The sequence below is a fragment of the Nesoenas mayeri genome, assembly GCF_963082525.1.
Source record: "Nesoenas mayeri genome assembly, chromosome: 3".
In the NCBI taxonomy this organism is placed as follows: domain Eukaryota; kingdom Metazoa; phylum Chordata; class Aves; order Columbiformes; family Columbidae; genus Nesoenas; species Nesoenas mayeri.
The window spans coordinates 89117740-89142597 of NC_137544.1; the positions used below are offsets into that span (position 1 = coordinate 89117740).

The 24858-nt window shown below is 40.7% G+C and overlaps 1 protein-coding gene across 2 annotated transcripts in view; it reads left to right on the forward strand.

The window, feature by feature from the left end:
* Positions 1-5277: 5277 nt before the first annotated feature.
* DAAM2 (dishevelled associated activator of morphogenesis 2) overlaps positions 5278-24858 on the forward strand; it is a gene marked incomplete at both ends in the record, with an annotated part of 118760 nt that continues 99179 nt past the window's right edge. The window contains one exon of one of the 2 annotated variants that reach the window (XM_080341335.1): positions 5278-5475. In XM_080341335.1, the coding sequence (XP_080197461.1) occupies positions 5302-5475 (174 nt within the window). The remainder of the gene's footprint in view (positions 5476-24858) is intronic. The other variant, XM_080341334.1, reaches the window with a different exon arrangement.

The following is a 24858-nucleotide window of genomic DNA, read 5'->3' on the forward strand; positions in this document are numbered from 1 at the left end:
ATGGTGTGTGAAAGAATCACAGAATGTTAGGGATTAGAAGGGACCTCGAAAGATCATTTAGTCCAATCCCCCCACTGGAGCAGGAACACCTACATGAGTCTACACAGGAATGTGTCCAGGCAGGTTTTGAATGTCTCCAGAGTAGGAGACTCCACAGTCTCCCTGGCAGCCTCTTCCTGTGTTCTGATACCCTTACTGAGAAGAAGTTTGTTCTCAAATTTAAGTGGAATCTCTTGTGTTCCAGTGTGAACCCATTATCCCTTGTATTACCATTGGTTGTCACCAAGAACAATCTGGCTCCATCCTTGTGACACTCACCCTTTATATATTTGTAAACATTAATGAGGTCACCCCTCAGTCTCCTCCAAGCTAAAGAGCCCCATCTCCCTCAGCCTTTCCTCATAAGGGAGATGCTCCACTCCCTTAATCATCTTCATGACTCTGCACTGGACTCTCTCCAGCAGTTCTCTGTCCTAAAAAAAAAACCAAAAAAAAATGAGACTAGAGCTGGGCTGATTTACAAAGTCCTTATAACACCTTGAGACCTGCACCATTGTTTTGATGTGTTGTGGGAGGGAAAAAATCTTTGAAGTGGCTTCAAAATGCACTGTGCGTTTCAAGATGAGCTCCCTCCTCTGGTGGTACCATCAAGTGTTGGCTATGGCTTGTTGGGACCGAGTGGCCATCATTGCACAAATCCCCACTCATTTTACAGGGTTTTCTTTCCTGTGATCTGTTGATCCATTTTGGGTCTGATGCCTTCCTGTCCAACACAGTAGGTAAGTGTGTAAGGACTGCCCACTTTCCTGAAATAAGGGTTTTTAACTCTGTGGATATTAAATAGTCACTTATTTTGTTGCTGTTTTTTACCCTGGAGACCAGGAAACTCTTTAGTATGATGAAAAATCCAAGCCAAGGGTGTTGGGTTACTACTGCAGATGCAACAAATGGATTGCTTGCCTGTTCCCCTTCACCATCCCCCATGCTGCAATTGCATCTGACATCTGTCATGTTACATGTAACATACATGGAAAATTCCCATGGTTATTGGAGCATGTCTTGAAGCTCATAGTTTCACCATCTGTGTACTGGAGAGGCAACATGGTCCAAGGAACTGAGCATAGGATCACTGCAGAGCTCTTTAGCATTACCCAATGGTGACAATTTTGAACATGGTGCTTATTTTATGCCTTTCATTATCAGTAAGTGATGATGAAAGCAGCTACCATAACACCATGAAGTTCTGGTAATTTATTATTTAATAGTTGAATAGCACAGAGATTTATCTTGTGCTTGGAGGTGGGAGGTGAGTTGGCTTCTGTTCAAAGCCAGCCCAGATTCAGGTTTCTTTCTAATTCTGTGATAATACACCACATTTATATGTTTTATCCTTCCATAGAGGTACAGATTCATGGGGAAATGGAAGTTATTTACTTCATTTCCTCTCCTGTTAGGATAAACCAGTGTGGACAGTGATGCTGCATTGTACATTTAGTCCCATGCACCCAGCTCAGGTGAGAGCTGTGGCTGCATCTGTTGACATTGTGTGTCTGTTGATGATCGGTGGAGATTCAGCTCTGGAAGTGAGCACATCAGTGTTTTCCATTAATGCTTCCTCATGTAACAAACTGATTTTGCAGGACTGCATGTGTTTAGTTAACTCAGAGTTCTCACTCTTACTTCTGTTTTTTCAAAGATGACCATACAAAAGTTATTTTCTCTATTTTAGTTACAGCTGTGCTCTGGCTGTTCGTTGTGGTGAATGACAGGACAGTGAGGTAAAAACTACGATAATCAGTTCTTGTACAGGAGAGCTGCTGGCATATCAGTTGTTCCAGGTGTCTTACCATTTGTGGAACATGGTTTATTTAGGATATGTTTGCATGAAAAATATGATTTCTAAGTTGAGAATGAAGAACAGAGTAGGACTGAAGAAATTATTTAGAACCTGAAAGAGGATCCTCATGTGCAGTTAGCATGGATCTCATCCCATGTGGCTAAGCCTTCTGATAAGACTTGGAAAAATTGCATTAGCTTAATTATGTTTGGTCACTGGGCCAAATGGTTTAGAAATGAACACGTACACACTGTCAGAGGAAGAGGACGTTGTTATAATTAGACCTTGGGCAAAGTTCCAGCCTGTGACTCGTGACCTGAGCTGAACCACAGATGAGGCTGGGAAGCAGGAGGGGGATCACTATGCAGAGCGTGTGTGCAGTTGGCTGTCAAAATGACAGCAACTTGTTTGTGTTGTGCAAAAGGGTAAAACAGTACAAATAAGATCTGTGGGAGGGAGTTATGTGTAATAGTGGGATTCTCTCCAGAGAGAGATTTCCCATTGATTTTCACTGGAGGTATATATAGAAATAGATAATTGTATGTTTCATTTTTACAGTCACCTTACTTTTTATACAAGAAGCTGAAAGGTAGTAGAGCTTTTATTAGAATTTAAAAAAAAACACCTTTTGTTCATAAATTTTTATGACAGTTTTGTTATCAATTATCACTTAGAAAAATGAAATATGTTACTTACTTCATTTTCTTTGTTGCTTCCTTGCCCTGTCCTTTGGAAGCAATTTTCCCCCACGTTTGGTTCTTGACAAAGAAAAGACAAAAGAGAGAGAAAGAAAAGGAGAATGTTATTAACTTGGAGGCTATTAGAAAACGTTGATTTTTTTTAAAAAAACTATATCCACCAAGAAAAATCAAGGAGTTGTAATTAGTTCTTAAATAGCATAAACAGTGCAACTTAAGTAAATGCCCCTCAGCATCCTGTGACTGGCAAGCTTAATATTTGGAAAGATAGTGCTCCCACTTAGAAATACCATTCACTCATTCAGTGATCCAATTCTAAAATACCTGTGCTGTATACCTCTCTAGTAGTCCTCGGTCGTATTTTAAAAGCATCTGGACACCCTCACCTATCTACGGTTACAAGTATTATAGCAATTCAAAAGTGTCATTTCACCCCTTTCTGTCAGTATGAGTTACTTGCATGTTTCTTCTAGACAGACTTGGAAAATGCCAGTGTTAAGAGTAGGAGTTACGTAATGGAATGATGCTTTGTGAAAGTGAGGCAATGCAAGGTTATTGTTCATGTGAGCTCTGCGTGCTTTTGCAGAGTAGTAAAAACTGAGTATCTTTGCTGGGTTTATCAAGTATGGATCCCAAGGAACAGCTGCTGATTTTATAAAAACACCACAGAGCAAGGACTAGCTTGTGTATTTCTCAGCAGTATGGATAAAGAAGGCCTGTTTCAGCCAATTTTTCCAAGGACTATTCATTATCCATATCCTAGAGAATGCTGGTCCTTTGATGGCTAGTGAGGAAGTCTCTAGACAGTGGGCCAAAACTTGGCTATAACTGAATTGATGCAAATGTAGTTGTATCATATGTAAATCAGGTTTGTCTCCTTGGTTTGACTTCCTTCCAAAACAAAGTTTTGTCAAAATAATGGGTTCTGTCCTCCTTCATGACCAGATTACCATAAAGGACATTGCACTCAGAGTAGTCCCTGAGAAGGTGGTCTGCAGTGGACAAGCTCAGCTTCTTCTGAGGCTCTCTTGTGAAATCTTCAAAGAACTGAATCTCTTAAGTCTACCACTGAGAAACAGCAGAAGTTGCGATGCACATTATTGTGCTAGATTTGAGGACATTTTGATTTTGTTGCCTGAACCAGTGTCAGAGATCAGTTCCAGGGTTAAGTTGACCTGTGGTTTCTCCCAGTGAGAATCCCGTGTTCTTATGAATGTGCTTTTGAAGCCATCATCACTCTGCCTAGTGATGTCCTGCTGAGACATACCACCCCTTGCAGAGTTGGCATGGAGAGCAAAGGAAAGCAGGCATACCAGAAGCCAGCACTTGGTGCCAGCTCGTTTTCCTTTCAGCTGCATTATAATTGTAGCTGATGCCACTCCAGTGCATAAGAGAAGGTGCTAGATAAATTTATCCCAGCACAAAGTAGGGCAGGTGATTCTGGCCAAGCACATAGTGCCGCAAGGGTTGAGATTTGGATGGTTTGGTTTTTTTCATTGTTGTTATTTATTGCTTATTTTATTTCTTAGGATTTTGTTTGTTTGTTTGTTTCTACACAAAAAATCCCCAGAGAGCTTCTGGCTGTGTGCAGTATGTTAAGTCCCACTATGTAACTACTGACCTAAAGGTGTTTTTCCTAGCACAGATATTTAGTCTCTGAGAGCTCAAAGCAGCCTTGTTCTGGCAAGCAAACAGACCAAAGTGGTGTAGGGCACATTAGGGCAGCAGCTGCTCTGATGACAAAGCTCAGCTGTGTTGCTGTTGATATAGCATCCAGCATCCTGTGGTTGGGTTCACCTGTCACCTCCCTCCCTGCTCCCCTGCCCAAAGGGCTGGGCTTCCCAACAGGCTTTAATTATTTACTCTCTAAGGATAGAGCTTATTCTGCAGATTAAGTGAAAAAGTGAAGTCCTTAAAAAATATGACACAAATAAGCCCCTGAGCTGTCAAACAATAAGTCCCTTAAAAGGGCAAAATATGTGGCTCTCTGTGGACTGCACAGATCCCTCCTTTCAAACTGCTGGCAGGAGGCTTCCTGTTTGGATGGGCTCTCACAAACAGTGTTATGTGGAGAAATCAGTCACTTCCCAGCCCCTCCTTCAGGCCTCCCTTTGCCTCCCTTTACAGTCCTGATACCAAAGCTCCTCAAGCCTGGGTCCTGTCAAGATGGGATCTGGCAGCTCAAATGTAAACCTGAACACATGCATTAGCACTGTGCAGTTCCTCCCCTGGATACATGGAGCAGCCCAAGCTAGTTATGTGTGTTTGAAAACGGGATAGACAAAATGGTCCTGCTGCCATAGTCCTGGCCGTAAAGGGATAAGTGAGTGTTTGGTCATCTAGATCCAGAGTGGTGGAAAATTGGTGTCTACTTCATTGTTCCATTGTTTGTTTTATTTTGACCAAATGGGATACCTTTGGAGGCTTCTTCCATTTTTTTCTGTGTAAATTCTCCAGTATAGGGTTTTTTGCTATTGATACTTTGGTTCCTTAACTGTAATAGTGAGAGAAAGGCCAGTACTGGCATTCAATGGTACACTCAACCTTGACTACTGAGCATAACTGATAAATCTACCTTGTGTAGCCTGAGTGTTTATTTTCCTGCTTTGTGTCTCAGAGCCTTCTGTCCTCTTTCAGCTCTTACATTAGTGATAACCACTGTACCTTCAGAGAGTTGCACAGATCCAGAGTCTTGTTTATAGTTTAATGTCTGGATTGTTTACTTTTTTTCTTGCAGAACATGATCAGAAGATAGCATCATACATCATGACCATGGCCCCCCGGAAGAGGAATCGTCATGCGTTGGGGTTTCTTTGTTGCTTTGGGGGAAGTGACCTCCCTGAAATCAACCTCAAGGACAATAACCCCCTCCAGTTCCTTGAGTTTTCTGTCCCAATCCCACCAGCAGAAGAGCTCAATGCCAGATTCTCTGAACTCGTGGTAAGTTTCTGCTGAAAAATTTTTGGGGAGTGGATGAACTCTTCTTGTCAAAGGGAGAGTCTTGAAGGACTTCTTAGGGAAAGGAAAAAACTTTCTGGCAGCGCTATGCAGTCCTCTAGGTATAGGATTGGGCATATTAGAAGGAATCCCGTAAGTTCTCTAGAGAATGAATTCCCAACAGTCAATTTCTTATTAAAAACTTTGAGATAAAATTTTCTGTATGGTATAGTACAGTGGGAAACCTTTGAGTTTGTGGGTGTATAAAATAAAGACTATATTGTTCTGTTGATCAGTAATACACTGTGGATGAGGTATAAGAATCAGGTGACCATTCTAATTATGTCTCATCAGCCAGCTGCCTTTGAACCATGAAAAGGTGCTTTTGCAGTAACAGACGTAAACAGGAAGGGAAGCAGTTATTCCAGATGAACTTTGTTGTTTGCTTTTGTGGTAAATGTGGATTTCAGTAGCAGGCACTTGCTATTCATGCCTGGCATCAAACGATTTTGCTGTCTTTGCCCTCTTGTTCAGCCTGCATGCAGAAACTCAGGCAGAGGTCATAGGGCTGTGATGTTTTGCAATCTGCATTGTAAAGGTGATGCCCATTTGATGGAGATGATTAGCTGCCTCATTACCACTCTGAGATCGGAGGTTATATAAAGTGAGGTACCTTTAAGTGTATATATGCCTGAGTGGTGTTACTGAAATGATTAATATAATAGAAAATATTTGATCTCAGAATCACAGGAATTTACCAGTAATCTTTCTATATTACACTTATAACATTAGCTCAGTAAGTTCTTGTCTGTTACTGATGCTTCAAAATACTGCAACAATGAAAATGACCACATACTTTGGGTATGCAAATGGAAATTAACAAATAGGCAACTATAGTTGGGGGTCCAAAGCAGATGCCTAGAGAAGAATATAAGATATGGCTATAGGTGATCCTTTCTAGGAAACTCTCCAGCCCTCTAACAATCTTCAGCTCAAGGACTTCCTCTGCCAAAATTGCTTTTTTTGTACACAGTAAATTGGTATTTTCCTTTAACTGTTTCCATCTTCCCTAGCACTACGACAATTTTTTAGTATTTACAGTATTCTATGGCAGTGGTGTAAGAAGGAGTCAATAGGATTTGCAGCTGTTTCAGGAAGAATAAAGAGTGCAGCAGAAGAGGGTCTACTTGCTTCTGACTAAGTTGAGGAATCTCCTCTTACACAGATATCCCTCAAAATCTTATTCTATGTTTGAGTCATTTTTCCTTTTATGTGAGACTATTTGAACTCTTTGGAAAGTGCAACTGACTGACTGAGAATTCTGCTTGGTGACAGGTATCTCTCACGAGTAAGAGTGTAACCTGTAATCTGCTGTCAGTATATTCCTGGATGCTGTTTAAGTATTGTTTTTCACATGCAAAGGTTTAATTACTGTGTCAAAGTTCACCTCTCTCCAGTACCAAGATCTGTTGAAGCATTAAATCCAGCCTTCCTAAAGATGTCACCAACAGATGTACTTTGCTTCGTAGCTTGGCTTGCTAAAACTTGAACTTGTTTACATTTGTGTCATATTGAAATACCTGCTTTAGTTGCTACTGGGATTTTGCTTACTGAGAAAAGTATCCGTTTCTGTGAGGAGTCTGAGAGCTTACGGTGGTATGTAAGGGTGCTTTTAGCTTTTTGCTTTGTGCCTGGCAAATACTGGTGTTCCATGTGCTTGTGGTAAAACAGCTCACAGATGTCTTATGGAAGTCTGTTTAACAGTATGATTTATAGTGTTTTCAGTGCTAAACTTAATGACAACTATACATGATGATCTGTAAAAAAATTTTTGGCCCCAGAAGTTTGTGAGTTGTTGGTCTGTGCTATAACTTATTAAATGTGTTGACAGCCTGTAACTGGCATATACATTTCAAACAAATGAAGCCATTGAACTTAGAATAGATCATGTTCATGTTCTTGTATTTAAGGATAGTACCCTAGCTATCATTACATGAAAAGTGAGCTAGGAAAGAAAAGCGCTACTTTTAAGAAGGTTGTTTTTATAAAGCACTCAGCTAGGATGGTGATGCATGTCCATAGGAGTTCCTGGTCAGGCAGGTAACATGAGAGCAGTAAGGGCTTTAGGAGTGGGAGAACCTGGGCTAGAAACCTGGCTGTCAAAGTGCAGAATTTGCCTAGAAGGGCTAGTTTGTCCACAGGTCCGGATTAATGCATGTTCTATGAGACACTAAAATAAAACAGGCTACATCTGTATTGACAGCTCAGTTGAGATTTTAATTGGATTAGAAAGATTCAGTCTGTAAGTGCACTAGTGTAAATCAGCGACCTGGAAGTGCCTCGGAGGGCTCTGTGCTGTGTACTCGCCTCCCTGCTGCTTATCCATTGGGGTCCAGTCTGGGTGCACTTATACTATATAAAAAACAGATTTGAGTGTAAAGCCTTTTGACCCAAATCCCCAAGTGAAATGATGACACCAACATCATCTGAGATCTGTAGTGAGAAGAGCATTTGTGGTAGCTCCCTGAAGCAGGCCCAGGGGGTATAGCCTCATCTTGCCATCTGCTCTACAAAGGGTGTAATGGAACATTGGTGTGCTTGAATTAATTTTTAAAAGCCTTATTTTTCCCTTTGTTGCAGCTAGAATCTGGGGCATTTTCCCATGTAAGAGTTAATGACAAGAAGAACTAAGCCTAGCTGTGCTGGAAAAGCCTCCCTTGTGATGAGTTTTCCAGTCCAATAAATATTCAGTATATTTCTACCTGCCTTTCTGAGAAAAATGGACACTTTGAGAGTTAGAACCATGTCTTCTCTTGTTCTTGTGGTCCTTAAATTAATATAATGAAAAGTAAAACTGGAGATTTCCAGTTTTCAACAGGAGGAATTAGGAACATGTTGGAATCCTTTATTTGTGATGGAGTTGCAGTACACTTCAGAGCCTGCAAACTTGCTCGGGTAGACTTTGGGCTGAGGCAAATATACATGTATGGGCTGTTCTGTTTGGGGGATGCATCCAGACCAACCAACTGAATAATGGCAGCTGCCTAACTGGACTCTGACCAAGTCAGTGGTTGTCAAATGACAAGCTGATGCTGATTTGACAAGCTGAAACATCTGCTCTTAGTGCTGGTCAACCAGAAAAACAGTTTTAGGATGGATCCCAGGCTTTGTGTTACTTGAAGCTGGATGCTGTGTTTAGGCCTTGTTTTCTCGATTAGTAAATTAAAACAGATAGGATTACTTGATGTGGGCCAAATTCAGTCTTATTTCATTGGGAATATGTGCAGAGAGTGGGTCTGAAGGAAGTCTACTGTCAGGGTGATTTGATCTGACTTTATTTGGGCTAAGACGGAAGACGTGCTAGTTCTCAGGCTGTCTGCTGGCAGTGATTGCCTTGGGACTAATGTAGCAGTAACAGTACAGGTAAGTCCTTATCGGAAGTATAGATGCATAAGACACAAAGCAAACAAAAACACTTGTGACCACAGGCTTTGCCCTTAAAAGGTCCATTTTCTTGCACCCCACTGAAAGGGGGCAGAACAGCCAGATTTAGTGTCTCTCCTTCCATGAACAGGCAAGGAAGAGAAGCTTGAAAGAGTAGGGTGTGTGAAGTGGTCCTGTACCTCATAAATTGTAAAACTGGCCCTACCTGACCATCAAAGCTGTTCTAGCCAGCATCACTTCTGCTTTTTTCCTCAATCTCTCTTCTCAGCTGGCACTGTGTATACTACCATGTAGTAAAGTGCTGCTGCAGTTGGTGATCTGTTGGCGGGTGCCAAGCTGTTTTTGTGCCTGCTGGCAAAAATGGCTGTGCTAAGTACATGTGTTTTTCCTTGTACAGATTTATTGACTGAACAGGAACTGCAGAAGAATCTGGAAGAACTATTGCAAGGAAAGGGGAAATCATTTTTTTTCATGAAACAGCTTCTCCATGTCCTCATTCATATTTGTTAGCAGCAGTGTGTTCTTGTCACAGTGGATTCTGATTCCTTTTGCTCAGTATTAGAGTCCTGGACTCTTGTTGGTTAAGGGCACTAAAGATTTTGTCATCTAGATATCTCTTACACCAGCAACGTGATCCCAGATATGAATTAAAACTGTTGCGAGTAACTTAAATGCTGGCAATTCTGGGAAAGAAGAAAAAATGTGAAAACTGCTAGCACAAAGGAAAGAGCTTGTGTTTTTGTCATTTCTCTTTTTTTTTTTTTTTTTCTTTTTAAAATTTCTTTTGTTAGTGGCTCTGTCGAGATAGTCATGTTATTTAAGAAGGTAGAGTTCAGGGTTGTCTATTTTAAGGGTGGAAGGTCCATGGAGAAGAAGTGGAGTTGTCTTTTGAGCTGCTGTTTTCTAACTTGAGCATATTATTACAGCCTCCACTCTTGTATGATGTTATTCTTGTCTTAGTTACTTGCAACACCTTAGATTCTTAGACTGGGAAAAAAAATAAGAAATGCTTACTGTTCTCCCACTTTAGTCTTGGCTGCTTTTGAAGCATTCTGGTATTTATCTCAGGTGGGATGTTGACTGGATTCTTCCATCATGGTTGGTTTCTCTTACATTGCATTTGAACCTGTTTCTTTTTTAGCCTTTTCTTTGTTGACTTTTTAGATTCACAAAAGCTTTTTATCCATATTACTATTTACCACCCTCCCAGGCTTTCCCAGAACAAAGCTTCAGACTTTATGCCACCAAAAACACCTATTAAGCTACATTAATTACAATTGAGGAGCAGCATAAATATTTATGAAATGTCTGTATTTGAAAACTTCAGAATTATCCAGCATTTCTTGTGGCTTGCCTTTATGCTTCTGCTTGTCCACTGAAATGACAGCTCCAAATGAGTTCCCACCATTCTTAAGCAGCTGAAAGGAGGTAGGTTGCTGATTGGGTGAGGCAACTTACACTCTTCTTTCTCTCTCTCTCTCTCTCTCTGAAGAGATCTGGTTTTCTGACCCTACTTCAAAACCCCAACGTTTGTTGTAGAGAAGATGCACATGTAACTGCTATGTGTTTCTGAACTATGAGGCCACTGGAAATTAAAAACATATTTTCCCTTGTGGTAGTGCCTGAGTGCAATGAAATGAAAATGGAACCAAGTGCCTAATCAAGGGCTCTGTCCTTCCCTCAGGATCAAGCATCTTCAGTGTGTTCAGCATATGCTGGGAACCACTATAGAAACCTTAACCTTGGCTTCTCTCCATGGTGCCCTGTAACACCAACCACAAGAATATGGAACTATGTCCCTTCCTGGCATAACCCTACGTTCTACTCTTAATCTCTCACCTTGTACACTCTGATCCTATAATATTTAGTAATGCCTTCCACAGCATCACAGGTGGCTCAGTTTCTGAATTAAAGGTGGGCCAGGCCAGGAATCTAGCTGGAAGGAATGGCAGTGACCATGACAGTAAACTGAAGAGATCAACTGGGGATTGTGTTAATCCCTTTTTCTTCAGCCTCCTTGGAATAAGAGCTGTACAGAAGAACATCCATGAAGGTGAAAAATATGAGGAGATGTGACAGGAGAGTCCAAGCAGCAGGGGCAGCAGCTTGGTAACTCAGTATACTCTGATAATTTCTGTAACTGTGAATAGAACTTCGAATGTCTCATGCCACCTGAGCTAGGAGGATATCTAGAGTAAGATGTTTGTTGCTTTACTCTACTTTCTGCTCTTGCTCTTTTCTCTCTGTCCTCACCCACCACATGGATCTCACTTGTTTTTTCTGCTAATTTAGCTGATCCCTTTCTACCCTCACAGAGAATAAAATTCAGTGATTATAGTCTCCCTGGAGGAGAGAAAGTTGAGGAGAAAAGGAGGAAAAAGGAGTTTTGTGTTGTAAGAGGTTAAGATATTGCATGGGATTATCTGAGAATTAATTTATTTATTTCATCAGAGGAAGCAAAACAATTTCTGAGGAAAGCATCAATTTTGCATGCCCTGGATAACATGCTTTCATCAAGAGCCACAGGGACATAAGATCCAAACTTAAATAACTGTAGTAGCAGCTCTCACTGCAAACAGCTGACTTGGAAGTAACAAGTTTCCTTCATGCTTAGTTCTCCCTTGCAGGCCATTTAATGTAATGGATACAACATAAACCTCAGATGAAAACTAGGCTTTACCACATTGAATAAGTACACCTATATATCATCAGTCCCACTGAAGGTTGCCAAGTCCTAACTGTGGCAGTGTTCGTGAGGCCCCTCTTTGGCTCTGCAACCTGCAAGAGTATTTATGGGGTAAAAAGTAGAAGAAATGCCTCTATTGTGGGCTTTCATGTGAAGAGACAATATTATGTCAATGTATGTAGGCACAAGAGGGCACCAGCTGTGTTTCTCTTGTTTGTTGATGGGCCTGGAGAACAAAGTTGTCTATTTCTTCCCCAGCTCCCTTATAACACTTCTGGGGAACAGATATACAGAGTTGCCTGTTCTGTCACTTGGCTCCCAGTGCAGAGCACCACCTTCCCAGAAAAGTATCCTCCATGTCTGAAACTCATTTAGTCCTTAGTTTTTCACTGAAAGCTTATGGCTTAGAAAGGTAAGCATTTTAGGTCCTTACTTCAAACCCTAAATGTGTGTATTGATAAGACTATTCAATAACATTTAAATTTACACGTTACCAAGATTTTTAGTGTTTTTGTTTCAAATTGTCAGTCTTCTGAGTCATTCTATCCTCTTGTTGGATTCTTTTGAATAAAGAGATTTAATTTCTCTGTCACTTGCACTGCCTGAAAATCATAGCTTCAGACTACATCTCTGACAGGCTTGTGACTTTGAGTTGTCGATCAATGCAAATTTCTCCACAACCATAATTTAAAAGTGCCTCTATGCTGTTTTACCCATAAGAGGAAGTTCTTTTATTCCTTGTGCCCATCCCCTCTGTGCTTTTCTGTAATGAATGACTGTACATGATCAGCCAGGAAGGTTGTGTAGTGCCAAATGCAATCAAGATCTGGAGTGGTCCTTCATTTTTATTTGCATATGATGAGCTCTGACTCCAGCAAACTAGGAGGCTTTGCTGGCCTTGGCACAGTGGAGGGTCCCCAATTATTGCTTCCTTTTTTGCAATTAATGAGAATGCACTGGTGGAGGCTGTAAGAAATTACTGATGATGAAACCAAGCTGGATTTTTCATGACACAGAGGCTCATATCCAGAAAGAAGGCTTAACATCACTATCTGAGTAGAAGACGCTGTCTCTTAAGGCAGAAAAAAAGCGAAGCTTTGAGGTAGCAGATTGGTTTCTTCACTGATGGGGGCCAGGCCACAAAAACTTTCTCTTGGGTTAGTTAATAGTTGTCAGACTAAAATTTTTCCTGCACTCAGATGCACTTGTCTTCTATTATAATAATGGCAAAAGTACTGGGTGATTTAAGATTTCAGAAGCAATTAAGGGGCTGAGGCTTGGGAGGCAAGAGCTCTTCATGGTATCATGTCTGTCTGGTTATGCACCAATGTTCCTTCATGTCCAGAATGGTTCTTCAGTTCGAAGTTGTACATACCCAGGATATCTTTTTTCTTTTTAATTGTCTGTATCCAGGATACCTTTTTTCTTTTTCTCCCTGCTCTTCAAAGAGAGATTTTTCATAATGTCAAGTCTGCTTTACTTGTGTCCCTTGTGCAATATGTGTGTACGTATCCCTGATTTTAATGCACATATCACTACAAACAGTTTTCTATAGTTACTCAAGTCCCAAAACATAAGAGGTATTCCATTTTAGGCTTTGTGGCAGACATGGCTTCCCCCTTCAAACACCTATATATGGAGTCCAGTGGTAGGGACAGGCTTGTGGTACTGAGTGTAGCACCAGCACTTTCTCTCTCTTGGCTCCCTTCCAGTAGGTGCAGCTGGTTAGCAGTTCTCAGCTCCCTGACCAGCTGTGTAAGAAGCAGCAGTCACTGTGCTGCAAATGTGTGAGACCCAGATGCTGTGAGAGGAACAGGAGATATGAGCCAGGTCTCACACTCTATGTCTGAGAATTAATAAGGCTGTGTAAACAACTGTAAATCCAGATTCAGGATTACATGCCAGATTTTGAGTGTGAAGAAGCTGGAGGTGTTACCAAAGTACCCGTGTAGTTAAAAAACTTTTGTGCAGGGTGACAATGTTTTGTAGATCTTCTTGTTTTATTATAAAAGTTATGGACAAATAGTTCTTATGTAAAGTAGTTCAGTTCCACTGAAGACAGCAGTGGAATTATATCATTCTGCATTGCCTGAAATTTGGCCTGCGTAGTGTTTTGTGTCTGTGGTGATTGTTGGCTTCTGAATATCCCAAACAGAGCATTCTGACTGGCCTTCTGAAAGGTGGGGAAGGTTGTGGCTGTGGTTGGAATATCTGCTGGGAATGTCTGAGTGTATTCTGAGTATGATTTACTTGCAGTATACATGAAACACATTAGAAAGACCTGATTACTGTACTACATGTTTTTAACAGGGTAATCTTGATGTTCCCTGAGGAAATGTGTATAGTCCCTCTAGGGCATAAAAGGGAAATTACTGGAGTTTGTAAGCACAGTAGCTTGGGATACAAAAAGAGGGGAAGGAACAGATCCCACCACTAGAGAATGGATGTGCTAAGATGTCAGTCTTGGTTGTTCCGTCTACTTGAATGCTTGGAAGCTGTCACGATATCCTCTCTCCTAAGCTACTGATAGGGAGGATATGCTTACTGTTCAGAGATCTTGTGTCCACAGGTTTCTAATACGTGATCAGTTGACTAATAATACTGTATTGTTTTGGCATAGCTGAAAGTGTTATACAGCATTACATAAAAAGAAAAAAAAAAAGGTAAAGCTCTATTCTAGCTTTTTCCCTTAGTAAGACATCATTGGTATTTGAATTTCATGTTCCGTTATGGCTATAATGAACTGACAAAACACTAAGATGATATTGACAGTACAAGTCATAGTTGCTAGTTGGAGGGATCAAATTAATTTATCTTTATTTTGACTTTCTGGGTCTCTTCCACTTGGATGGATACCAAGTAGAACTTTTCCTACTTTCATCCTACAGCTGAACCAGCTTTATCATATAGTTCTTGCCTCCTTGATGCCTGCTGACTTAGAGTAACAGACTCTGCCCTCTCCACTAGAAACAGAGCCAGCAACAGCAGTATGAGGATGTCCTGTTGCCCCATGAATTTGAAGTGGCTCCTCTGAGTATAATTCCTCCCCTTCTGCAGTTTCTTTCTTTACTTCTCTTTATTAATGTCTTATGTTATTCAGAGCTGTGTTAGATGACTTACAAATCTATTAAGAACTTATTCCTCACCTTCTAGAGAGGATATTTGGACCTTGATTTGGTCTGCTGAGGGGAGAGGTTATGAATCGGGTCAGAAAAGTCATTTGGGATGGGAAGGTGCCACCTGGTGATGCATCTGAGAGAAATAGCAGAGGAAAGTACTACATTGTGCAAAAAGCATGATGGCCAGACTGTAACTGGATGGGAGATTGTGATAAGGGGGACAATATTTTCCAAAGCATTGAAGAAAAATTCACAACAAATGAAGTAACTGTGCTGCTGAAGGGAGAGCAAAGGCAGGTTGCAAAGATGAGGCTGACACAGGATGAATTTTAGGCCAAGATGATCTTTTGGCTGTACCTTCAGAGAGAAAGAGCTTGCATATTGATGAAGGAAGGTTGAATGACAAATGTCTGTTTCTTCTGCAGCTCATAGAAGAAGGGCCAGATCTGAGATGATGTATGAGGTATGGTTTGTCATTTAGCCTAATTTAAGCAAGAAAGAGGGAGCCAGATCCCTGTGATGAAGAAGACCTTATAAAATTTATAACAAAATAGCAATGTAAAAGTAGCCACCTGAAGGTGGGGGAGCAGTGAAATTTTCCAGTGAGGAAGAAAGGCTGTGAAAGCGGATGGAATGCAAGTGTTTTGCAGGATAAGAGTTACCCTATGGAGACAGAGTATAGTTGAGGCTTAGGAGGAACTATTAACAAAACAAGATAACTGAGTGGAGAAGTAGGTATATAATAATGAAGGATCAGCTGTTAAATATGTTGACTCAAATTAGTTTCTGTATTTGCTCATCTGGTAGCAATTTAGATCAGATATACTCATTGCTCAGATAGTGTATCCTGTAGCCTGAAAAAGAGTGGGGGGAAAAGGATTTATAATTATGTTGTACCTCTGTGACCTTCTATAGGTGGGTTGTGTCTTCCAATAGTGCTCAAGTTTGTTTATCATTCAGAAAACTTGGTAAGGTAATCTGGGATGGCTCTTCCAGTATTGGATAGAAGTGCTCTCTTTTTGTCATTTGCCTGATCTACAAGAAGTGGGGAACACAAGGTGCCCCAGGTGAGGCTGGGTGGATGGAGTAGCACCTTTTGAGGGTACAAGGTTTTCAGTTCAGCCGTTTTCTGGCACTTTCCTTCATACTGCGTAAAGGGGAGATTTTGGTGTCACTATATACAGGAGTGGTGGCCCTTCTGCACCGGATGGGCACAGCACATGGAAGGCAAGTGTCAGAAGATGCTTGTTCTGTCACTCATCACACTGGGCTGCCTCCACAGCTGCTCTTTGATGTGTTTTGTCTGGAGGAAGTACAGACAGATGCCTTCCACATGGCAATGGAACACTGCTGACAAAGAACTTTGAATGCTAGGTACCTAATTTTTTGTAAATGAAAAAGTCTGTATGCAAAACATTTGAAGAACATTAAGTCTTTTTCCTAGATACCTCTGCAAGCTTATACAACTTATTTCACACATTTGTGAGTTTGTTTCCCTAGTGTGAAACAGGGAATAATAATGCTCCTTAAACAAGTTTTAATACAGAATTGTAGTCAGACTTAAAAGGTGCTACAAAGATGTAGCACACAGAGGTTTTAGGTAGTACAGGAGTCTGCCAGTGGCTAAATGTATTGTATTTGAAAATCTTGGGAGGAAATCTCTACTACTGCCCACTGTCATAATCATTGCTCTGCTCTTATCTGCTTGTTCTTTTTTTAGGGAGAATCTGATACAAGGCTCCATAGCCTTCCTATGTGACTCTCTTTCACATGTGGACCCAGTGCTGTACACAAAAGGGCCCTGGTCAACATCTGTACATTCTAGGCACTTCTATGTTAAAAACACTGAAGGGCGTCTTTTCACTTTGCAGTTTCCCATCGTTTATTGACCACATAAAAGGAAAGGCTGCCCAGAATAATAACACAAACACCTTTTGAAAAGAGTTTAGCAGTGTGCACAACAAGGTTTTGCAATGGTTTACTAGGTGGTGGAGGTTTGAAGAATAACTTCTCCAAAGGAAATTACAAGGGGAAAACATTGCAGTTTCCCAGTTTGGAAGGTGTCCAGGGAGATCCCTGAGTCATGGAAAATCCATTGGGATTGCTTTAGTGACTGTGTTTCAGGATTACGTCTTGTATAGAAAGCAACAGCTGGATGAATTTGTCAGTCTGTGTAAAGTTGCTGGCTTCTACATTACAAATGCTTAACAAGATAGTAAATGCAATTGTGATTTGGTGTTAGGAGAGAAGTTCGTTCTACAAGACAAGTGCTCATCCTTCTCTTATTCCTTTTTTTCTGTATTTTGTGAAAGTTTCTGATAATTGCCTTTTTAGAAATATTTAGAGAAAAACAGCTTGATTGGTGTTTTCTTAAGACCAGTGATGTCAGTGCAGTAGTTGCTGTTCTGATTATCAGAATATTTGAGCAATGAGACAGAATAGGGTGTGAGTGAATAACCAAATATACTGTCCTGCCTTCAATTAAGTGTTTGACTATGGAAATAGTTGGTTTGTGTGAGTGAAGCATATTGTGGAATTGCCCTCCACCTCACCCCAGAGGAGATGACAGAAGCCTCACATGTGGGTGTTCTTCTAGCTGTTCTGGACCGATTAGTAGTAATTACAGATCATCTCCATAATATTGAAGTCAACAAGTAGTGAAAAGGAGACCAATAGACTGTTCAGTCTATTCTGCATCTGAAATCTGTGCTGTAGACTGTAGGATTAGGTGTGTTATAGGCTGCTTAGCAGAGAGTTTTAGTCTGTGTTACAATTTAAAACAACTGATTTGATTAATATTTTACACTGGTGTAAACTCAGAGTAAAGTCCATTCAGTTTAATGGAGTTATAGACATTCTGGTCTCTGGTTTGCACTTCTAAGTCTGCAGTAATAATACAGAGAGCAAGAGAAAAAATAAAGCCAGCTTTTGTTTCACTTCTACCTGTGTAAACCTGAACTCATGCCAGAAATGATTATTTATTTGAGTTCCTTTGAGGTTTACCCTGCATATAAGTTTGAGCATATGTGTCTGAGCTGCACAACCAGAGCTCAGTAAGAAGTTAACTTTGGCCATAAAATTCTCAACTGACCTCACAGTTCCTCCTGCCCCTTTACGGAATATTTTATCAGAGATTTAAAGGTCAGCCAAGCTCTGACTTACTCTTGTTTTCCTCCATGGGGGCATATGGCAAATAGGATGCACACAAGAGGATAAGCTGGGAGGAGAGGAGTAGGTAGCACCAACACCCCTGGCAATTCAACCTGCCTTTGGCACTGGGCTGCAGCAGCAATTCCAAGCCCAGGTTTTGAGGGCTGAGCCAGCAGGACTGTGTTTGGGCAGGAAGCGATCAGAGAGGTGTGTGCCTGTGTGCTTTGGCACAGTCCAAGCTGAGAATTGCTCCAGCCTAGGAACCTCCTCTGAACTCATTAGTATTAAAACAGAACAGAGGAGGCTTTGTAGGGAGGGAGAGGGTGGGGAAGCAGGAAAGGTAGCAGTTTAGACGGCAGTTTCCTAATAACCTTTCCCAGGCCTACCTTCCTATGCAGGGTCTCATTTAAAGGACCTTGGCATGAAAAACAAACCTTAGCACAGAGCAGGGGAAGGAGGGGGAAATGAGGGGAGGAGAAGGAAAGGAAATCAGTGGTGGGAAATTCGCAGATTTTATTCTTATTTAGTATTACATATTGTTATAATAGAAGCTTTGTTTGAGGGAGGTATCTGATGTGCTATGTATAATCAGAAAGTGGAGGTACGTGTGGTACTCGCCCTAGAAGACCTGAAACTTGTCACAGTGAAAAGATGTATCAAGCAGAGTTTTAATGGCTTCAGTTCTGTTAGGTGTTTCCATTTAATTGACTGAATAGTGGAACAGAGAGCATACCTATTAACTTTGTTACTAGACTGTAAACACTGAATATGTTAAAAGATAAGCTTAAAAGAAGGTTGAGAATATGTGTGAAAAATGATGGGATTCAATGGGGACAGTTAAAACATGCTCTTTTTAGAAGCAAGTCTGATGATTCAGGATGGGAAGCAGACAGACAGGTACACGTCTTCAGAGGAGAAACAAGGGATTATAGTGAAGCATGTGTGAACATAAGTTATGCAGGTTTTGAGGATTTTTTCAATTTAAAAAGAAGTCGTCATGGAATATGTAACCAGGAATGTGGTCTGGAAGATGCATGAAGTAATATTTACAATCAGCATTGGTGAAGTCTCAGCTGACATAATGTCCCCACTTTTGAACAGTGCACTTCAAGAAAGATGTACCTTGAGTGGGGAGAGCCTGGAGGTCAATTAGAAGAGGAATAAGAGGTTTAGAGGGTATGACCTCTAAGAAAGACTGAAAGAGCTGGGCTTGTTTAGCCTCAAGAAAGATGACTGAAGAGGGACATTACAACAGCCTTTAATAGCCTTGAAAACTGTTATCAAGAGGAAGGAAAAAAATCTACTCACCATGTCTGTGGTTGATAGGGCCGGAAGTAATAGGCTTAAATTGCAGCAGCAGGGATTTAGATTAGACATGAGCCTGACTATTCAGTTTTCATCCCCATCCCTCTCACTGGGCTTATTCCAATTCACTGTTAGGGACATGCAGCCCACCTTAACAGAAAAAGCAGTGATGATAGTCAGCTGTTTGCATTATTGTCCTCATATGCCCACTCATATGCATGCAACATCCCTCTTGCTCTACTGGTATTATAGCTCTGCATATGAGAATGCATATCTAGGTCTCAATATCGCTCTTTTTCTTTTTATCTTTCTCTCTCTCTTTCTTTCTCTCTCTCTCTTAACATCTGTGTGTATTATTCCATAAACAGGTACTGTTTTTCCTCATCCTTTCTCTTTTTATTTGGCCCAGTAGATTGTTGTCTAATTCACAGTTTGCCTGCGAAGGGCATAAAATGAACAGCAGATGCTGCTTCTAGTGGCCTGTGAAAGGGCACTGTCACAAAAGGCCTTGCTGATTCTATGTACTTGTGTGCTGTCAAGTCACAGAGAGCTTTGAGGAACAGGAGAGAGACAGGATTTAGTTCTTCTCCAGGAAGCAATTAACTAATGATTAAGGAGGAAAAAAGGAAGCAGTATAGTCGGGGGTAGGTTTGGGGGTGAGGGGAGGGGATGTTAACTGACTTTCTGTGAGATAAAAGTCTCAACCAAAAAGCAGTGATCTTGATGGATGAAAGGCTTACTCTGTTTCTGAGTCTTAAGAACGAGTAACTTCTGTGTTGGCAGGGTAGGAGAGAAACACATCTTCCAGTATGTAAACATCAGGTGCTTTCTGTCTTGTACTGTTATGACTGAGAATCAAGAGATTTGGGCTCCTAGTACTGAAGGGGTTTTAAAGCTGCAAGTTTTTGAAAAGGCAAGAAGGTAAAGAAGTAGAATGGGAATCACAACCTTTTCTTTGTCTGTTTTTCCTGCTTTACAGTCAGATCTGTTGCAGTAGCTGAAATGTAAACATTGCTTCCCATGCCAGCAAGTGGTATGATTAGTTCATGTGTGCACAGTGGTTTCACTATACACAAATTTAATGATAAAACATTGTAGATATGGGCAGATGTTATGTGATGTGTTATGTATATAGTAAGGTGTGAGTGGCCTACATATCTGCACATATGCATGCTATATGCATGCAAATGTGTCGTGACCCACCTAATTCTTATCAATTGGGAAACTGATCAAAATGTTACTCCCTAGCCTCATCTGGTGTGTTGTTTCTGCGTGCTTTACAAAGACTGCTTGTAATTCCAAGGGTTAGGATGCGATGGAAGAACTTGAGAGGAGGGAAGGGTTTGTTTTGGCGGTTGTTTTGCTTTTTCTTTAAGTGTTATCAATGGGCTCAGGATATATATCAGGTGCCCAAGTGGGAACTTTTAACCAGTGTGCTGCACCTGCAGATGTATTAGCTGTGTCAGTAGTAGTGCTGCTGCCTGTTGAAAGAGCATCTGCCATGATGTTCTGTTGTGGGTACAGCCTTGCAGTTGTGCCAGGCACAGCCCTGAGACGGCAGGGATGGGAACTGGTCATTTTCTAGAGAAGGAGGCTCTGTTTCACTCTTCTCAATGCCTGCCTCAATCATACTCCAGTGTTTGCAGTTGAATATTAGGTAAAGCCTGTGAAATGTTTCTTTTTTAGGGACCTTTGCTGAGTGGTACTTCTTTTTCACTGCTTGTTGCTTCAGTTTTTACATGAGTGTAGGCAGTTTGTGCAGTCAAATGAACCTAGTTTGCTGGCAGTTCAGGCAGTCTTTCAGAATGCCTTATCGACCTTCTCAGTATTGGAAATGTGCACTCTTCCAGCAGGCTGCCTCTTACATGTCAGCCTGGTGAGCTGGACTGAACAAAGTAATGGAAGGAAAACTGTAGGGGAATAATCCTATACTGTCCCCTGGAGGTGGATCAGTGATTAAATAGGGAAGGTTATCTCTTCTACTTGAAGGATTCGTAAGCTCTTTGCAAAGTGACTAAGATCAGAAGCAGACTGATGACTTATTATTATTATTTATTATTTAATTCGCTCACTGCAGTTACCTCTGAAGCAGCTTTTTGAACAGCTGCCTCTGGATCTGTGATAAGTGTGTCTCTGGTCCTCCCTGACTGGTGGGCAGAGGTGTAGCTCAAAAGTGAGCCACCAGACTAACCTGTTTGTTATTTACCAACAAAACCTGGCATAGGCAGCTTGAACTGAAAAATAAAGGTTACTGGGACTATTAATGTAAAAGTGTAGCTTTCAGGCAACATAAGTCACATGTTAGCAATGTGCTCCTACTCAATTCACTTGTTAAAGCTTTAGTAGTTATGCTAAATTGGTTTCTCTATTGCAAAGGCTTTTGTAGTGTGATGCTGACCACCTCCTCCCTGATTTCTTTCTGCTGCTTCCTCTTCCTCTGCAGTCCCAGACATGTCAGTGCCATTCATCTTATGTCAGCTTGAGCTATACTTCAACATTAATCAACCCACCATCAACTATTCCCTCAAAGTGATTGAACTGGGGCCTGGATGTGATCCCATGGTGTGTCATAATTACTGTTTACTTTGTACAAGATTTAAATAAACTTATCCAGGGCATAAGGTTGTGAGCTGTGCTATGCCACTTGGGAGCATAAGTGGAACTGGAATGTGGCCCTTTTGAGGATGTGGTGACAGACAGCTACATCAATGACCTTAGGGAACCTGAGGCAACAGGTATCATACAGTACAGGGAATTCATTATACTGGCAACAGTGTATTATACTTCATTTTGTAGCTTGGGTGGGTTTGATGCTGCTAAGAGACCAAGAGAATGATTAATGAGGTGGATAAGGAAGAGTGCATTTGTGCATGAGAGGAAAAAAAGGGTCAAGGGGAATGAGAAGATGATTAGAGAGGGGGGAAAAAAGTAGGTGTATGTAAGAGAAAGGAAAAAAAGAAGGAATGGGAATGTGAACAGGAATCAAGATAAGAGCAGTGCCTTTAACTAAAACTCATACAGTGCAAGGTTATAGTGCAGAAATGGATGCATCCTTGGAACCTGAATTTTTGAGGTGAGTATGCAAGCAAGTTATTCAAATAAAAAGTCTTCAAATCATGGAGGTTTTATAGAATGAGTAAAGGCATCCTCATATAATTCCTACTTACTCAGTTTAGTTCGCTATTGGATGACTCACAGAGAACCATCAAGGATAATTCTGGTGTGACTGAACAAAAGAAAAACTTTATGGCTGCACAAAAAAAACCTATTTGCAAATATCAATGCTATTACAATCTTGAAAGGGACATTAACACACCTGCCTCACAGAATCAGACATTTTTTTGAGGGAATTTGGAAGTGTTTGACCATCTACAGAGTTTAAGCCTATAGCTGTATACTTGCACAGTTTTTGAACAGACCTCTGAAGCTTTTGGTCCTGGTCACGGGTCAGGTAACTGCCAGTCTCATCTGTTCTGGAAGTTCTTAAATTTCCATTTTGAGTTGAACAAGGGAGAATAAACTTTAACATTTCTAGGGAGCTTTGTCAGTTTACCATCTGAAGATTTGGTTCCCATGGTACCTGTTGATGCCAAGACCTGATTGTCCTTTTGCTTGAATACCGATCTGCTCCTAAAGAACCGAAGACTGTAATAGAGGTGTAACCGGACAGTCAAAATAAGCATCTCTGAACTCCAGAAGTGAAGAAGCATTTTTGCTAATGTATTGTATCTTAATGTTGAATTGTGTGGTGTACAATAAAGATTTATTTCATGCCAAAGCTTCTCCCTCTGGGTATCTTAAAAGGATTTTATTCTTTAATCATTCTTTAATAATTTGCCTGAATATGTTTGTAAGCAGAAATCAACAATTAAATGAGAATATGCTTTTAGGTGTCATTAACATCATTAAAAAAAGCTGTTAGATGTGAAGTACAGGCCTGGGATGGATGCTCATAGAAAGGATGTGCTTTCAAGAGCAGTGTGACTAAGAGAGACTGTGGCCTACAGAGAAAAATTCCAAGTGTAACTCAACTATCTGTCACTGAAATTATAAGAAATTGATGAAACAAGACAGATATCCAACTATACATAAAAAAATAAGCAAAATCTCTCTCTCCTGGTAAAATGTTTTATGTCCACATTAATTAAACAAAACATATGTCAGGATTTTGTACTTCATCATTCTTGAAATACTATTCACAATTCATTTAATTTCTATGAAGACAAAACAATCCCACAAAAAATAAACAAACAAACCCCCACAAACAAAAAACAAAAAAACCCTACCACCGAACAAACAAAAAACCCACACAAAAATACCCACCAACATCACACCTGGAAAACTAACCTCATCAGCCTCTGACAGCTGGGTGGTTGGTTTGGGTTGTTATATTTTGTCTTTTACAAAATGAAGCAGCTGTCTGATCTTAAGTCAGTGAGAAGCTTCCTGGTGACCAGGAAGTCTGGCAGCCAGTGGAACTGGGACAAGTTGAATAAGAAACTGGAGCAGAGGAAATCTCCCATCAGTGTCCAGATATCCCTAGAGAACTAAGTTTGGGGCCCTTGGTCTCCAGCATTCTGACTTGAAGCCAAGAGGTGCTGGAGCTCTAAAGCCCTAGTACTCTGTGTACATATCATCTTGAGGTTACCGTCCTACCCCTGCTGTGGCTTCAGCATTGATATGTTGAGACTGGGAAGTCTCATTGTGTCTTTGAATGTCTTCCTAAGTTTGCCTTTTAAACTATTTCAGTTTTCCCCATTTAAATTCCAAAATTCCTGTGGACTGTATAAGTGTTCTTGTGAAGCCAGGTGAAGTAGATTACTGAAGAAGCAGTTATCCTGTGGCTGTCACACCTTTCCACAGATGACTGAATGGTGGAGATACAATACACATTTCAGTACAGAGACATTGGTAGGCATTAAAGGTTCTTGTTTAGAGGGCAGGCATGTTGAAAGGCGTTAACACTTCTCCTTTAGTGGCTCTCTCTCCAAGTGAGCTGCTTTTCTACATTCCCAAAATATTACTTTTTCTCTATATTAATTTCATTTCATGTCATGTCACTAAGAAAAGTGCTGCCTAGTCTAGGTGATAAGTGCTTTTCTATTCAGCTCTTATGGGCCTTTGAGTGATATCATTATTGAGCTAATGGCTACTCAGCATCAAATCCAGCTTTCACACTTTGATGAATGTTCCCAAAAATAAGGCACATAATGTGGTTTTAAAGCCCACAAAATACTGGGTTTATGTTTCCTACCCATTCTTCCTTCTTGTTCCCTTTCTTTCTGTCTTTTATTTCATTGAGTTGTGGCCATTTTGAATGAAGGCCATCTTCCCTTTTGGCCTGAGAACTGGACTGGAAATATTTGAAACTCCAATCCAGCTCCAGTAAATTGTAAATGTTTTATCATTGAAATTAAATCTTTGTAAGTAAAAAAAAAATTAAAAAAATAAAAAAGGCCACATAAAAGTGAATTGAATATATTGGTCTTTCAGAAAGAAAAAGAAAAAAAAAAAAAAGAGAGAAATGTAAAGAACCGCCAGTTAATATTCCTTATATCTCCCTTAGGCCAGCCTGGCAAATGTCTTTTTAATCTGTGTTTCATGAGAACACTTGCAATTTCAACTATTTTTAGGAGCCAGGAGGCCGAGTTACATTGTGCAGGGTCATGCTGGCAAGCCACT